The sequence below is a fragment of the Hemiscyllium ocellatum genome, chromosome 22 (genome assembly GCF_020745735.1).
Source record: "Hemiscyllium ocellatum isolate sHemOce1 chromosome 22, sHemOce1.pat.X.cur, whole genome shotgun sequence".
NCBI lineage: Eukaryota > Metazoa > Chordata > Chondrichthyes > Orectolobiformes > Hemiscylliidae > Hemiscyllium > Hemiscyllium ocellatum.
Window position 1 is genome coordinate 34224688 of NC_083422.1, and position 17413 is coordinate 34242100.

The following is a 17413-nucleotide window of genomic DNA, read 5'->3' on the forward strand; positions in this document are numbered from 1 at the left end:
TATGCCTTTGTGGGGCTGATTTTTAACCTGCGGGTGCCAATTCATGTAATACGAGACACAAAGCTTCTTGGTGTCCTGGCCCGGACTCTGAGTCAATTAGGATATCACCTACATATTGGAGGGCAGTGCAACCCTCTGATAAATTTACTCTCTTCAGAATGTCGCTCATCACTCTGTGAAAAATAGTGGGGCTGTTATGGAACCCTTGTGGCAGACGAGTCCACTTGTACTGCCTGTTCCTCACTGTAAAAGCGAATTTGTTGGGCCTCAGAGTGTAACAGGATAGACCAAAACCTGTTGGCTATGTCGAAAACAGTAAAACTCTTTTGCTCAGGGGCCAAGCTGTTTAAGATGGTGGAGGGGTCTGCTACAATGGGTGCAATTTGGGGGTGACCTTATTTAGTCCTGTATCATCAATGGTGAGCCTGTCGCTCCCATCAGACTTTAGTACTGGCCACTTTGGAGAATTAGTTGTACTTGTGGTTTCTTTCAGGATTCCCTGCTTCACTAGTCCTTGCATTATCTCTACAACTGCCTTTTCTGCTTCAGGTTTTATTGGATATTGCCGGTGGGGCTTATGCTTCAGCCCGGAAACCCTTATCACACCTATGTTAACTAGACCTGTATCTAACTTTGTTTCTGCCCATGTTCTGGGGATGGAGGCGTAGATGGCTCCGAATCCCCCCCTTTTAGAGGTTCCAGTCCATACTGGTGCCTGTAGCCACTTTAATAGTTTCAAGGTGACTTGTAAGTTTCCCAGTCTCAGTCTTCCGATTGTCCTGTCTGGGCCAAATCAATTTCCGTTTTGCACAATTATTAGAACATCATATTCTTTCACGAGATCGTTGCCCATTATGGTGCCCCTGTTATTTTGGTATGCGTAGAATTTCATGGGGTTATATACAATGTTTATTTATACGAGGGTAGTTTCGCTTAGGTAAGATGGTGTTTCATCCCCTCCTACCTTAGTTAAGTGAATTTTTTATTTGCATGGGGTAAGGGTAAGTTTGTGGTAGATACAGCTGCTCCTGTGTCTACTAGCATTTCATGTCTCCTCCTTCCTATTACTGCGGGTACATAAATTCTCCCCTCTCCCTTGCCCTCACAAATAGGGGCAGCTTGGTTGTCAGCTCTGCTGACCTCGGGACTCCCGCGGTGTTCCTGGTGGTGTTTGGAGGCACCCCAAGCTTTTCCCAGCATCCTGCTTCTGTGTGTCCTGTTCTTTTGCAGTGGCCACAGTATTTTACATTGTTCTCTGGTCTATTCCCTGCTCGTGGGACCCTACACTCTCTAGCATAGTGACCATGCCAGTCACAATTGTGGCAGGATTGTTATTCTCGCCTCCATTCCAGTAGGCTGCTTTGTCAGGTCTTGCCTTTATTGCAGGAGCTTCTGCCTCCTGCAACCCGCTAGCCCACTTGACTAGGTTATCATAATCCTGAGATGCTGCCTAACCTGCTGTGCTTTGACCAGCAACACATTTGCAGCTGTGATTTCCAGCATCTGCAGACCTCATTTTTTACTCGAAGATAATCCTGGGACGACAATATTAGTCTCATTTTCAGGATGGTTTGGTGTGTGCTAGAGAGACCATCTTTAAAAGCTTGGATAAATGCCTGGTTCCCCCCGATCTGGGTTTGCTTGCCCTGAGCATTCCCGATAGAGCCTAAATAATTGTTCCCTGTATTCAGAGGCTCCTTCCCCTTTAAATTGTTTAGTGGTTGTGATCTTGTTCCAGTGCGTGGGGGAATTTCCTAGCATCCTCTGGATTTCTTCTTTAAAGTCAGTGAAGGGTGCCTGCTGGGCATCTATCTCAGCTGTGAAGGTGCCGGCATGTGTCCATCATCCTCCCCTATAATCTCGGGCTGCTGTGGCATCGGGTCCACCAGCTACCTGCCTCCACTTGTCTGCTGGGCAAGCTGACCGGACCAGCTTGTCTATGTCCCTCAGGTGTAGTTGGTGCCCTACCCATACACTATCCAGATTAGAATTCCTAATAAAGGGCTTTTGCCTGAATCGTCAATTTCCCTGCTCCTCTGATGCTGCCTGACCTGCTGTGCTTTTCCAGCACCGCTCTAATGTCGACTCTGATCTCCAGCATCTGCAGTCCTCACTTTTGCCTTTTGCTATATACTGTCCAGCTCTTTCCAGAACCGGGTGTTTGCACTCCAGGGCTGTAATTTGCCCAGGGAGGCCATAATCTGCTGCCTCTCCCCTGGGGGAATGGCTTCTAATTTGATTTAGTTAAAAATCACACAACACCATGTTATAGTCCAACAGGTTTAATTGGAAGCACACTAGCTTTCGGAGCGACGCTCCTTCAGCAGGTGATAGTGGAGGGCTTGATCGTAACACAGAATTTATAGCAAAAATTTGCAGTGTGATGTAACTGAAATTATACATTGAAAAATTGGTTGTCTGTTAAGCCTTTCATCTGTTAGAATACAGTGATAATTTCACTTCTTTCATGTGTAAATCACAAAACCTTTTTTTAAAAAGTTGCATTCTCGGGTTAGCTGCTAACAATGGTGATAGCTAGACAATATGTTGAAGGTGTTGGCCCCCTGTGTTCTCTGTCTATGACCTGATCTAAACATCAGATCATAGACAGAGAACACAGGGGGCTAACACCTTCAACATATTGTCTAGCTAACACCATTGTTAACAGCTAACCCGAGAATGCAACTTTAAGAAAAGGTTTTGTGATTTACACATGAAAGAAGTGAAACTATCACTGTATTCTAATAGAAGAAAGGCTTAACAGACAATCAATTTTTCAATGTATAGTTTCAGTTACATCACATGCAAATTTTTGCTATAAATTCTGTTACGATCAAGCTCCTCCACCTTCACCTGATGAAGGAGCGTCGCTCCGAAAGCTAGTGTGCTTCCAATTAAACCTGTTGGTCTATAACCTGGTGTTATGTGATTTTTAACTTTGTGCACCCCAGTCCAACACCGGCATCTCCAAATCATAATTTGATTTAGGTTGTGATTCTGTCCCTTCTCTGGTAACAGGTGCTGAATTGAACTCTTGCACGGTTCGTCCAACAGAGGGAGCAGTTGGTCCCTGCTGGACCGTTTCGCAGGAGGGGAGAATGTCAATTTCTCTTTCCTCTTGTATTCTTTCTAATGTGAATTCTAGATCCTTTATCCTGCTCTCCAGCTCTTTGACTTGTTCTTGGTCCTTTCTCCACTTACTCGTGGAGGCACTCACTTGCTCAATTAGGCTGGCTAATTGGTATACCAACATTACCCATATCTTTAGTTTTATTCCATTTCTGCTTATGTATCCACACTCTCTGTTGTGCTAATGTCTGGGATGGATCCCAACCACTTTTCTTCATTTGCTCTGTCAACCCTGTCTGTCAGCCTTGTATTTCTCAATAAGGGAACCTGCAGGTCCCCTTTAAAACTTTGATCTGCCATTTAACAGATTGTTACCCCTAGATACCACCAACAGAAACGTGTTCCTAAATGGGGACTTCTCTACCCCTGGCAAATAATATTGTCCTAGCACCCTCGTATGGCCATAGCCGTCTCCTAGCAAGGTGTGCTGTCCACCAGTGGGACTTCTCTACCCTCCTGGCCACCTCTACTGACCCAAAGCCTCCAGATAGACCCAGTGTGCTCTTGACCGGTGGGGATTCTTTACCCTCACGGCCACCTCCACTATTCGACCTCTGTCATTCTACAAAGGACTGACAGGGTATCACAGTTACTCAGCTTTCCACGTTGATCAGAGTGACAACTCCTCTTCCTCACCACATTGGAAATTACAAGTACAAACAGCACCCAACTTTTAATTTAAACTCTAACTGAACTCTGTGTTGTTTGCCCCTACAGAGTCCAATGTTACCTGACTTGGCCACTTGTGCTTCATAACTCCTAGTGCCCTCGGTGCCTCAAATTCCCACTTCAAATCCCAACCTTTGCTTGTGGGGTGGGGGGGGCTACCCTCTTAATGACTGGTTTAGGGATGGGCTTTTGAGACATGCACAACCTTGTCCTCTGGCTGTTTCAGCACAAGCAGTAGGTTCTTACTACTGTTAGTACAGTTAACACTTATTCTCCACAGACATACACAAACATTTTTAACTCAGTGCTGTAGCAAATCAGACAAAACATTCGGTATACCTTTTAAACGGTGTCCTTGGCCCAGTCTGACTCAGGTACAAATTGGTTCTTACCCCAGCCACCCAATCATGACCTTCCAACAGGGGACCAGTAATATGAACCCTGCTCGCTATGCCACTTGTTATGGGGAAAATCACCAGTCTTGGAGTCAGAGTTGGGGTTCAATAACAGAGTGTATTGTACAAGGAAATACCGTACCCCCGGGGGAGAGAAAGACACCAACAGCACAGTGGTCAGCTGAGATTCTTCTCTTGACCCAGAGCACATGTCAAGATACTTTTATACACCTTGTGATACAATAGGTCAGTGATGAGATTATTGTTTTGCTAACATGATTTGTTTATGGCGATCATTGCAGAATTGTTGATAGTCTCGATACAGTCATTGTCAGTTCAATGTCTGCGCGGAGGTCTGTTGCTGTAGTAATGGGTGCTAATCGCTCTTCCTGAGAAAGATGATTACTGCAGCCCTAGTTATTAGCACTTTGTATTGAGTCCATATCAAGCTGTTAGCATTTCTGTCAAAGGTGTTGGCTGGACCCAGAGACTTTGGCGAACAGTGCAGGTTACTCATGTGTATTCTCTCCCTCACCTGCATTAAACTAATCAACTGGGTTGTGAGCGCATTGTGCTGGCATTCTGGTGGCCTCAGGCAGTGTCTGTATTTGCTCTGCTGTTTCTTTCCATATTCTGGTCCGGCAGCTCCCTTAGGTGTCAAGTGACCAACTGATAGCTCAGCAACCATCTTGTGTGCCTTGTGTCACCCTGCCCCGTGCCATCTCCCACTTTAACTACTACATCTCATTAAGTGAATGCAAGTACATAAATCTGAAAATTGTTTAATATGATCACAAAGGCTTTGCACAAAGTGCATTGCTGAAGACAGAATAGAAGAAATGTCATGCTGATGGGTGTAATTTTTTTTGGCTCAAGATCAATTAATATTAGTTTCCCAGTGTATTTAATTCTCATTGTTAACACCTTCACTTTGTGAAGCCAAAAAACACATCTAAAATATTTTAAAATGTTTGTTTCTTTAGGTTGTAGAAACAGAGTGACACATAACTAAAACAGTTAAAATCAGTCGGAATAAATGTTGCAAAAACAATCACCAGTCCAGATCCAACGTAAATTGTTAATGTTTAATAAATCAGGGATTCCTTCGATGGTACATTTATAAATCCTTCTTAGGTGTTTTTTCATTTCCTTCATTTAACAATCATCATTCACAGGTAATTCAATACATAAAACAATTTTTTATCTATATTTTAAAAATTATTCAGATTTCTAAACAATATTTTCTCAAAAAAATCAGCATTATACATAAAATTCTGACAGTGTATTCAGGGCAAAGTAGTGATTTGATAATCTGGAATAACATGGAAACATTCTCTTGCACCCTTGATGTTGGTTAGATTAGGTACAGAATTTAAAGAATCCTGAATGTATAATTACTAATCAAAACTAAACACATGTAGAAAAATTTGCAATTCATACCAAACTGGTAAAGCCTAGCTAATTTTATTTTAACATAGTTCTCTACATTTTTTCCAATATTTGATTCAGCTGACTCACCTCTCTTAACTGGTTCAAGAGCAAAAGCTGTTGTGATTGACTGGAGCTTAAAATCACAGTCAAAATCAATTCAATCAAGTCAAACCTACTTAAGATGGAAAATGTGAAAGTCTGGAGTACAATGTAATTTAAGTTCAGTCCATTTTGTTCATTTTCTCATAGCTTGTCAATTGAATCACTGGGAATATGATCACTAGCAATCAATTCCATAGTAATCACAGACAATTACAGATAAAGTAATACTTGGTCTAGGTACTAAGGACATTCCTTTCAATGTGTCTCAAGTATTTTTTTTCAACGCTCAAAATATTGAAGAAAAACCTCTGAACACCCGGAATGGATGGAAAGGTCCCCCCCATAGAGGTGGTCAATGATCATTGAAGGAACTAAATTCGTTGTTACCCCATTAATATGCCTTTTTGGCAGACGAGAAAAATCTTTGGCAGCAAGCCAAGACAACCTGCCTACTGGACTTAGGAGGAGTGGGAGGGGGGTTCTATTTGCTCCCAATTTGGTGGCAGAAACACAGATGGGAGGCAAGAGTGTAGGCTCTGAAACTACCATGGCTGGTGCCTCCAATCCTACACATCCATACTTTGCATGGGATCCTCAAAAGTGGACTCAGCAACTCAGAATTGTGGTTGCTGGTCTCAGATTGATTACTAGTTTTTGTCATGGTGTGTCCAGGTACAGTATACCAAGAAACTCACACTTAAGTACCTAACTGCTAACTGCTAACCAGCAAACATTATCAATGATGGGGACAGTGAATCAGTTGCGCATAACATGCCCAGCCCACTCTCAGAGTACAAAATTTATAATCACAGCCTATTGTTTAGGCTACTGATTTATTACTGATGTAATAGATTAAAGTGCAATTTAACTTCTCAATTAATTATAGCAGTAATCTTTACTCAGGTAGTTCAAATAAATTGGAAAGTGATGATGTGAGCACTAATTAATTTAAAATTAAATAGTTTAGAAAAATTTACATTTTCTTATGTTTGGACAGCAAGATTTCATAGAACTGTTAGTTTTTTTTTGCGTTGTGCGTCCACTGTAGTGCAAAATGTTAACAATTTAGCTGGTGAATAGTGAAACTTAATCTAGTAATCAGTTTCCTTTCTAAAATATTCAAACACATAATCAACATTACATTGCTATTTTCTGTTTTTAGATCATGTCATCATGTAAGATGCAAACCAATTTAATCTTATTCTTTCACGATCCTACCCAAAACAACTTCCCACTAAAGTTTTCTGTTGTTGATTATTCCCTCAGTGTCTGCAATTATGTCAAAGTATTAACAACATTTTTGAGTTGGTGATTTGAAATTACTCTGAATTGATGCATCTCAAACATATACTGTTCATAGTTAAGCTGAAAACAGATTAACACCCCATAGGTCCATGTAACTAGAACAGTCAAATCTATGTACATCAAGAAGAGACATGCAAATTTATACTGTGCAAAAAAGAAATAAACATAAAACAATTTATTATAGTATTAACTTAAACAGAAACAAATATTAGTTATGTAAATGAGGAAATTCAGATGTACCCAAAGTAGTATCAATAGAACAATAGATTTGTGCATCAGTCCACAGATGCCTGAGTATTGAGTCAAATTTGGTTTTGGGATGCAGTGGGCACACATTTGCAGAGGCCAGGCTTTTATTCTGGTCCAGTTGAAAGTGAATGTCTTGGGGATATCTTGAACATGTCATCAACGGCCTTGAGTTCTTTCAAGGACTGTGATTTTTACGCTTGTTTTTCCTATCCTTTCAAAAACTAAAACTTAACTTCCCTTGATCTTTCCCAAGTGGCCTCCAATGATTTACTTTTAAAGGTCACTGGTTAAGGCACTCAACACCTGATATTATCAAGCAGAGAAAGTGTCTGTAAACTATACTTATTTATTTTTCAGTTTTGCAGATCAGTGTCCTAAATCTGATGTCTTCCTAATTTGCTTTCTGAAACACCTATTTTTATTTTCAGGGTGATTAAAAGTTACCCAGACAATATGGTGCACTTCTGGCACACCTTGGGCATAGCAACTTGCAATCCAAATTTGGGAAGTCACATGCATATTTTGTGTGTGAAAATCAAGCAACCATGAACTGAATTTATCCTCTGTAAAGATCTTCTTTGAATAATTGCACTTTCCTCTGCCAAGTCCAATTTTTAAAAAAACCCTGAGAATTTACATTTGTGAAGCATTCAGAGCCTGGTATAAAAGCAGCTGTGGTATTAAGGTGCTGCAATACCATTAAAACTTCATTGATATTGAGCAAGGCTTCGAAAAATGTGTGGTGAATCTAATTGTTGCAAGAATAATTAAAGATAATGATAAAAGAGAAATAATATACTGTACTTCTTAATACTTTCCTGAGGTATCCTTGTGATCACTAATATTACTGAACATAAGACACAATTTATGATCATTTAGTGCTGAGGTCAAACTTAAGACTGGTGGGATGCAGTAGGTCTAGGAGGCACAGCTGGTCTAGGAGGCACAGCTTGTCTAGGAGGCTCATTTGGTTGAGGAGTTACAGTAGGTTTAGGAGGTGGAACAGGATTTTGATAGTTTGGTGCATAGGCTATGTAAGGTACTGGATTTTCATTTGAAGCATATTGCCTAAAAACAAAGAAAAAATATGACTTTTGATAATAATAACATAAAAATGCAATTTTCACTGTTTTATTAAAATTATCATGGTAATGATATGCTTGCAAGCATTTATTCTTAGTGACCAAGCTGAATGGTGTGATGCATGTAAAAATGAAGCCAATTCTTTTATACACCAATAAGAAATATGGGGTCTCATGGAACTCAACAAGTTGGACAATTTCAATGTGTTGTTAAATAACAAGACAAAACTACCGGTCAGGAAGTCTTGTTAAGCAATTAATAATAAAGTAACATTTAACAAAGCATAGCTTTGACAACCAGCAGTATTCCTGTGGCAGATACATTTGTTGTAAAGACATCTTTAAAACCATTGAAATGTAACAATAGAGTTTGACTAATAACTCAAAAGGAATGGCAAAAGACAGATTCTGATGTTAATTTAAACAACATAATAAAATCATTCTTAAATTATCTACTGAAAGAAAAATAAGTAAAGTTTATACTACTGTCCTTATAGTTCCCATTCCCGACATATCTAATGAACATGTACTGCAGTCAATACAAGGTCAATATGTCCTCCGAGAAGTGCAGTGCTCAGAACTGAATGCAGTATTCTTGATGCAGTCTGACCAAGACTCTATAATGTTATAGCATAACTTCAACCCAATTATATTCCAGTCACCTTGAGATAAAGAAATATTAGGCTTTTGATTGTTTTATGTGTCCACTCAATTTTAATGATTTATGCACATAAATACCCAAATGTCCAGATCTTCCTCAGTTTAGTTTCTCATAATTTGTAAAATAACCCAAGTTGTCTCTCTAGAATCCAAATTGGATGATCTCAACCCATAATGCACTCTTATAAATCTTTATATCCTTTATAAATTCCTGCTGCTGTCTGTTTGATTTACTATGCCTCCTAAATAGTGTCAGATTTAAAATCTGCTGAGGGAAATTTCCTGTAACACTAGCATCAAGATCAAAGGGAAACCTTCTGAACAGGATGGGATGAATGGAAACATAACCCTGGAGAAGAATTCTCTACTGCACATTGTTTATTTCATCTTGATTTGACACTTTCTACTCAGCTAAATAACGTTTGCTGTCCCAAACCCCTCCAAAACATTTTGTGTTTACAATTTTTCTTTGAGAAGGTTATGCAATATCATGGAGCCTTTTAAATGACCCATTGCTAGTTTCTTTGTTTTCCTTCTATCTGCAGATATACCTCCCACTTTAGCCCATATTCCACTAAATGTTGGATAGCCTTAAGGGTTGGATAGAAGGCCTCCCAAATCCTCATGCAGGATTCACTGATTCTACCCAAAGTCTCATTTCTTAGATAGAAAAACACAGCAGAGAAATCTCATAAAAAATGAGATGCTTGACCAGTTAATTTGTTTTTTTTTTGGTGTCATTGGTTGAAAAGACTCATCCGAAGTCCCTGCTCCACTTTGGAAAAAATGCTATGTTGTCTTTTGCATCCAACTGAATAAGCTGACAGGAGCTTGGTTTAAAGTTTCAGCAGAAAGACTGACTGCCTGTTTGCACTGTATAGAAGGATCAGTCCAGATTATGTTCTCCAGTCCTGTAGCAGACTTGAACCCATGACCCTTTGATTCATAGCTGAGAAGACAATCACACAGCTGAAATAATCCTACTCTCCTGCTCATTCTATGATTGTACAATTGAAAAAGCATAAATCTTGGAAATATTATACAATTATCAATTCCATCATGGGGGCTGCATGGCCTGTATTTTAATGTATTGAATATTATTTCCATTTCAGTGAGATTCATCTAAGCACAGTGAAAAAAATGACTACAGTGAGTTTTACATTAAATGAACATACCTGTGTGAAGTAATGTCTGCATAGATATTTGAATTTGCAGTAGAAATAACCTTAAATACAAAAAAAAATCCAATGTATTAATATTTCATCCCTTACCCTTGTAATGTTAAAAACATACTACACCATGAGACTTCTGATTAATGTAATCGGAGAAATAAACATGTTAATGTGTTTGCATGAAATTTTTGTGTTTTAATGGATATATTAACCTATTTCTTTGAATAGAAAAGACTGAAGCTATGGGGAATACTGAGACCACAGACAATTTCACCTTGAGTGGATGTCAGGACAGTTGCTACTGAAGAAAATTGTTTCTTGTGAAAGCCATTGCCAATAATTTTATCTGTAATGAAATGTACTTACCAAAGCCTTTTACCTTTCTGAGTGAAACAGAAATGGAATGGAGTACAGGGAAGGCAAAAATCATCTATGTAATAACAAATGCAGTTTGAGAAGATATAATTTTGTTCAAATTGGAATCAACCTTCATTAATATCTAAGTTGTAACTTTGCAAAATATTTGGGGCAGCACAGTGGCTCAGTGGTTAACACTGCTGCCTCACAGTGCTAGGGACCTGGGGTCGATTCCAGCCTTGAGCAACTGTCTGTATGGAGTTTGCACATTCTCCTTGTGTCTGCATGGGTGTCTTCTGGGTGCGCCAGTTTCCTCCCACAGTCCAAAGATATGCAAGTCAGGTGAACTGGCTATTCTAAATTGCCCATAGTGTTCAGGGATGTGTCGGTTAGATGCATTAGTCAGGGCAAAATGTAGGATAATGGGTGGAGTACTTATCAGAGGGTTGGTGTGGACTTGTTGGGTCGAAGGGCTGTTTCCACACTGTGGGGATTCTAATTCTAAAATCCAAAAGAATGTCAGCTCCATTATCACTTGATTCGATTGATAGTTTAGCAGCATTAATAGGAAAGTACTCGCACATGTATGATAATATGGTTAAGAACATACTGTTAACCTGGAATATTATGATTTTAACTTTATGGTATAGAAGAGATATTGAAATCATAGTGATTCTTACTTGATTATTCCTCTGATTACCATGGTTTGACAAATTGTTCTCTGATTGTGTTCTGGTCTGTGTCCTGTAAGATAAAACAGTTATGTGCATAAGAAACCCAAAGCTAGTAATGAATAGCCTCAGATTTTCCAATGTTAACAAGGTTATATAGTTTTCCCAATTCAGATTTTAATCCTGAGCAAATAGTAGGTTTTGTAAATGTTTTATCTTTTGAACACCTCCCCAGCTAATGAACAGTGTATTCATTATTCTACATAACTGGTTGCAATAAACGTCATTCATGCAATCCTGTCACCTTCATCATGTACATGTTCAGCTTAGTTCGTATGCAGTTTACAGCTAAGGTAGAGAAACATCAGCCTGGGTTCCCATTCCTGACTGTTGTCCAATGAGTTCTAATCGCAAATGCAGAATTGGCCATCTAGTGAAATCAGGATCGAGCTTGGCTTTGGATGCCTCAAAGAAAAATTCCAATATTTGCCGTCTGACTTCACTCATGAATAGTAATTAGGCAGCACACTTGAGAGTGGCCAATGCCCATACAACCTGAACATCTTTAGGAGATACCGCCTTCAGGATAAATAGGGAGAAACCACACAGTAGAATGAAATCAAAATAAAATACCTGTGGACAGGAAATAAATCAAACTAATAGAGACACAATAAATAAGTAACCACATTTCTAATGAAAAGTTGGAGGTGAACTCCAATGTCACATACGTTGTGTGTGGAGTTTTCCTCTTTCTCCAGTGTTGTTTTATTGCATTACGGTTGAAAAAAATTATTAAACCAATGAAAATTAGTATTGGGACCACCAAAAGGAAAAATATTAGCAAGCCATCTCGAAGTGAAGTATCTAAAGGGAAAAAAACAGAAAAGACTCCTTAAATGGTTTTCCTACAATAAATCAATTTGCATACTATTAATGATCAATTCCATGGCATGCAAATAGAAGATTAAGATTCACTACTTATTATCTTATATTTATATTGTTGGTAATCTTGAAAATTTGAAAGAAGCTGTTTTAAAACTATCCAGGTTTTAGGAAGACTTTACATTAAATGAAATAAATTGGGAAGGTTGCATCTCTAATCAATTAAGTGTAGGCTGAGTTACTGTATTTGTGATCTGAACAATTGCCAGATGTGTGTTTCATGATATCTGCATTGAGAATTTCCTCAAGGCTACTCCCGTTCCTCCATCTTGACGTCAGCAGAAACTCTATTTCAACATGTAAAAGGAATTTCTGAAGAAGCTCTACCAAAATTACTTTTAGGGAGTAGGAGATGATCCAAGGAACTTGCTGGTAGAAAAGTCTGGTTTACTCAATAATATCTTTTAACTGTTATTGCTGAAAATATATTAATTTGTGTCTGTGAATGTGCCTTTAGGTAGTTTAGAGTGGGTTAGTTGGCTCGGTCCCTGTCCTCTTTGGAAACCTGGATTTATATAAGTTAAATGTTGGCTATTCTTTAGAAATTAGATTGTTATGTATATAGTTTTCTGGATAATAAATTAATTCCTCATGGACATTCAATTGTCAAACAAAAAAAGAGTGGGAGAGGTATTGGAAAATTTACCTTGGCAATGAATGATTAAATTGTTTTGAAACTCATGATTAAATACACCCAAAGTCCAATCTATGTTATATTCAAGGGCCTAGAAACTGATTCACATCGACCTATTGGGTTTTAAAGAATTAATGTGTTCTTTGTAAAAATCCCTAACAATGAAAGGGTATTTGGAAGTTCAATAAAGGGTTTTTGTTTCCTTTATGAAAAAAGCAAAATTTAATGGAGAACTATGCTCATAATCTAATTTAATACATTAATATAAATAATCAATTATTTGGATTATCTATTGACACATATCATCAGCAATCATAACAGTTGCATTTCAATTGCAGTTATTATGCAAAAATGTGAGAATACACCTCTTGTACAATAATGCATCTTTTTAAAAAATACCTATGCGAGTGGGTCCACTATCTATGCTTCCTCCAAAACCACCAGTGTCACAATTAGGTGGTGCCCATCCGTCTTCACAATGACAGTTCTTGTTACTGTTACAAATCTAATAAGATGCAAATAGTATTTCAATAAAAGATTGCAGCTACAAAAGTACTAAAGGTAATTTACCCTGATTGCAGTGTTATGAAGACGCGGTGTACTATACCTTTAAGAGAGTTAATAACTACCTGACACAGCACCAAATGTTCAGATATAATGTAACATTTGGTCAAACAATTTGATTAACTGGTTGACAAAACAGATTTGAATTAGGCCAATCAGTTTAAATTATACCCCGAAAAATACCAAACTCCAATCAAATCTGAATTTAGTGCATTGACAATCTTAAAACCCAATGACACAATCCAATGCTTTGGGGGGTATAAGACTGAGGAAAATTGAACAGTTGAGAGGAGAACTGCCAAGTCACCAGCATCTGCAGACTGCTCAGAGAATAGTTCTCTTAAAGGTACCTTTATCAATAAGTAATCTATGAAACAGAAATCCCTAAGAAGAAGAAGACAGAGGAAGATGTAACGAGAAGATTTGGCATTTGGCTGGTTATGAAAATTTGAATTTTTGATAAATCTTAATTGGGAGTTTTAGCAGAGTACTATTATAGAAGGGAAAGTAAATTAAAGGTTAGAAGAAGGAGTTGTAAATGGTTGTTAGTTAGTTATTCTCTGTTATACTTTAAGAAGTAAAGTTGTTAATTTTTACTTTAAATAGTTCTTGGCTTCTCAAAGTTTCACAGATTACTGCATGGGATATATCTTTCCTGTGTTGCTGGTTTAAATTAAGCTAGAGGGTTTAACATATGATGTAACAGTGGTCATTCTAATATTTTGGTCATGTCAGCCTATATTTCTACTGCAACTAATGACATTTATCCAAATTCTTCTGCTGAATTGACTTTAATAATTCACTACATCTTCTAAGATGATGTTACCATTCAGAACTGCATCCTCTACAAAGCACTATTAAGGACCACTGGAATAAACTAACAATATCTATCAAACAGTGGTACTACTATAATAAAACTGAGCCCATGAAAATGTCAAGGGCTAAATGCAGATAGATTTTTACTATTAATGATGGAGCTGTATAGTGGTAAATTTCAAATAACATGAATTCAAAATAGTTTCAAGCTAAATAAAAGACTGAAAACTGGGATGCTTAACTTTGACAAAAGGTAGTTTTTTTTAATGAAAATGATGCCAATATGTACTTTACTGCTTTAACAAAAATTGTTAATAATCCCACCATTGTTAAAGGAAAATAATTTGGATTGCAATATAGTCTCACTAAATAACAACTAAATAAAATAATTTTGGCTGTTTGAGAAAATAAATCCAATTCCAGCATCTGCTTGTTGTTAATTTTCAAAATAAAACAACATATTATATCTTCATAACAAACGTGAAGCATTAAGTAAACAACCATGATAATAGGAAAACCTGTGACGAGGAAGAGAATAATTCTTACACCATGGTTGTTGCATTTCCCTTTGATATCACAATCAAATCCTAGGTTGCTGGCGTTTACACATTCAAAATTTATGCAGGCCTGAAAGAGTATAGATAATTAATTAGACAAATTAATATATAACAAATTTACAGATACTTAAATTTTCATTTGTATACCACATTACCTGTACCACAATTGAGAATACCTTTTCTCATTTGGGCAGAAATAGAGTATTTAATATTGTACATCAGTGGGGTGGAGTTGGATCAAGAATGTAGATATTCAAAAGTGCCACATGGGCTCCTATCAACACTTTTGCTGAGGAAGCTGCCTCAGAAATAAAATATGTTGAAAAATGTTCAGTAGTTTGGTCGTGATCCTGGTCTGGAGCATTAGATGTTTCCAATGTGTTCTGTTGTTATGACCATGTTTGCCTTAACCTATAAGTTATGTACCATCAAGATGAGCACAGGAACCTTCAGTTAGGAGTTCCTACACGTTGAAATGAATTGCCACGTTTTAGCTTTGGGGAGCCTCTGCAACTCTTTTGTGCTATGCAAGGATTTGGTACATCTGGGTCCTGATTGAGTGTCCAGGCATTAGACTGTAGATTTTCAGGGGTCCTGTCACTAACAAATGAAACTTTGCGTTTTCACCTGAGCGAGAATTCAATTCATTTAAAAATTATCCACTTGCACAGATTTGTAGTCTCATATGTTTAAAATCCTCTAACAGTATTCCATTTGCACAAAAAAATCCACAACTTGATAGGCTTCAAATAAAATAGATTAAAAACGATTTCAATCAAAATTTCAAACAAAATAAAATGGTGAACAGTTGAAATTGGGAGGCTTGAGTTTTGAGGAGATTATTTTTTAATAACAATAATATAAAGTATTTAAATACTAAATACTGAAGCAATAAGAACTATATTTTATCGCATTTTAATGCTGACAAGCATTAGCTCCAAAATGGGTGCCTTGCTACAGCTCACTAGCTATGGGAAAGCAAAATACTGGCTGGCTATCACAGTAAGTTAGCCAGCAGATCAGATTTATGGGTTGTTAGGGGTGCAGAAAGGGCATAATCCTGCAGTCAGTGCATGGGCCTCAATGTGATGGCAGAGCGTTCAACTTGCTTTATGGGTCATTTTTTATGTGGCCACAAGCAGTTTGCTGAAAACTCATGGTTAGGCTCCACCACATACAAAGGAATAAAGCATATATGTTTTATCCCTTTATAGTTCAATAGTTGTAATCAAAACCCTACAACCTACCTTCGACCTCAACTGGCATATTTAGGCAGAAACCTGCAGGAAGCAGATGGATAGATTACCCTCCCATTTGTACATGACCTATCAATTACATTAGATTAGCTATTAGCAGCATTGTGTAGCCAAAATAGCCTTTAATCTTTGGTTATTGGCTGCCCATTGTTTAGGTGAGAAACAGTAGGCTGCCGTAGAACATTGGTCCTAGTATGTTTACTCTAGAATGAATTGTGGCTTTAAGAGCAGTATGATTGTGAACAGAAAGCTTGACTCAAAAAGGTAATGAAGGAATAATGGCAAACTAAATGGATACTGGTGTTGGAGGAGGACAAAGAACAAAGAGGCACCATGAGATCAAGGAGTTACTAAAGAAGGACACTAGGAAAACTGTACAAGATAAATGGAACTGGAGAACTATGCACCCATTGTCACTGCTTACAAACAATATAAAGTATGCAAAAATATTATGCTCAACTTATATTTAAGATTAATTGTTTGAAATGAATGGGCCTAGTAGTGACCCCAAAATAGGTCAAAACTTCTGAAAGCCATACAATCTCCATCGAAGTGAATAATAATAGAGAAATGTAAAAGTGAAAAATTGTGTAATTAGTTACATAACCAGCAGTCCCATCTGTAGCATATTGACTGTAAAACAATTCAGTTCATAACTTTAAATTTAAATAAATTCTCTGATCATTCCACTTTCATTCTATTCCTGTACATTGACTATATTACCTTGCCTTCGTTACAGCCAGTGCCTGTGTTTACATAAGAAGGATCAGTGACATCTGTACCCACGTGGAAGTCAGCATTCACACAATCAATGCCATTAACATTCGAAGTGCTCGTATCAACACCAAAAGGTCTCTCTGTCACTTTTATACATTGAATTTTGCCACATCCAGCATTACTGAAAGGAGGAAGAAAACATGGCAACTTTTCAAATTAAAAATAGAGTGATATCTTTTTTGTGTTTAATTATTTTACAAGCAATACCATACCTTAGCGTACATTTCTTAAATTGCTGGTTTTGGAATCCACAGTTCCCGAATCTGTCCCCTTGTAGATTTGCATGTTCAAAACACACATCTGGTGCACGCTCTGAAGCTGTTAACATATCACAGAAACAGTGTGACAAATTTGTTTGTGAAATAACATTTCTTGTAATCAAATAAATATGCGCAAATCCCAGTATTAAGCACTTTATTATCACCTAAATAATTGAAAATCTTATCCAACAGTTAGATGTTTCACACGAACAATGGCATGGAAATGCAGCATACTTGTTCTTGGGATTTAACTAAGGCAGGTATGGTCAAATTTACTGGACTCAGAAGGTTAGTACTGAGCCATATCTCCAGGGATACTTCAGCCCCATGACTTTAGGTTATAATGGCATTTTTTTCTGATATAAACTTAAAATAAATTTGAATA

At 37.7% G+C, this 17413-nt stretch overlaps 2 protein-coding genes across 2 annotated transcripts in view; both read right to left on the reverse strand.

Annotated features, from left to right (window-relative positions):
- The window catches only part of LOC132826147 (L-seryl-tRNA(Sec) kinase-like), a 40149-nt gene extending 35268 nt beyond the window's left edge, over positions 1-4881 (reverse strand). Inside the window, exon 1 of the mRNA XM_060841793.1 lies at positions 4729-4881. Within this exon, the coding sequence (XP_060697776.1) occupies positions 4729-4881 (153 nt within the window). The remainder of the gene's footprint in view (positions 1-4728) is intronic.
- Positions 4882-5257: 376 nt separating this feature from the next.
- The window catches only part of zgc:174164 (uncharacterized protein LOC570656 homolog), a 59457-nt gene continuing 47301 nt past the window's right edge, over positions 5258-17413 (reverse strand). The window contains exons 15-22 of the mRNA XM_060842036.1: positions 16981-17086; positions 16715-16889; positions 14725-14805; positions 13198-13303; positions 11951-12086; positions 11232-11295; positions 10198-10247; positions 5258-8348 (exon numbers count right to left, since the gene is read on the reverse strand). Of these exons, the coding sequence (XP_060698019.1) occupies positions 8174-8348; positions 10198-10247; positions 11232-11295; positions 11951-12086; positions 13198-13303; positions 14725-14805; positions 16715-16889; positions 16981-17086 (893 nt within the window). The 3' untranslated portion in view covers positions 5258-8173. The remainder of the gene's footprint in view (positions 8349-10197; positions 10248-11231; positions 11296-11950; positions 12087-13197; positions 13304-14724; positions 14806-16714; positions 16890-16980; positions 17087-17413) is intronic.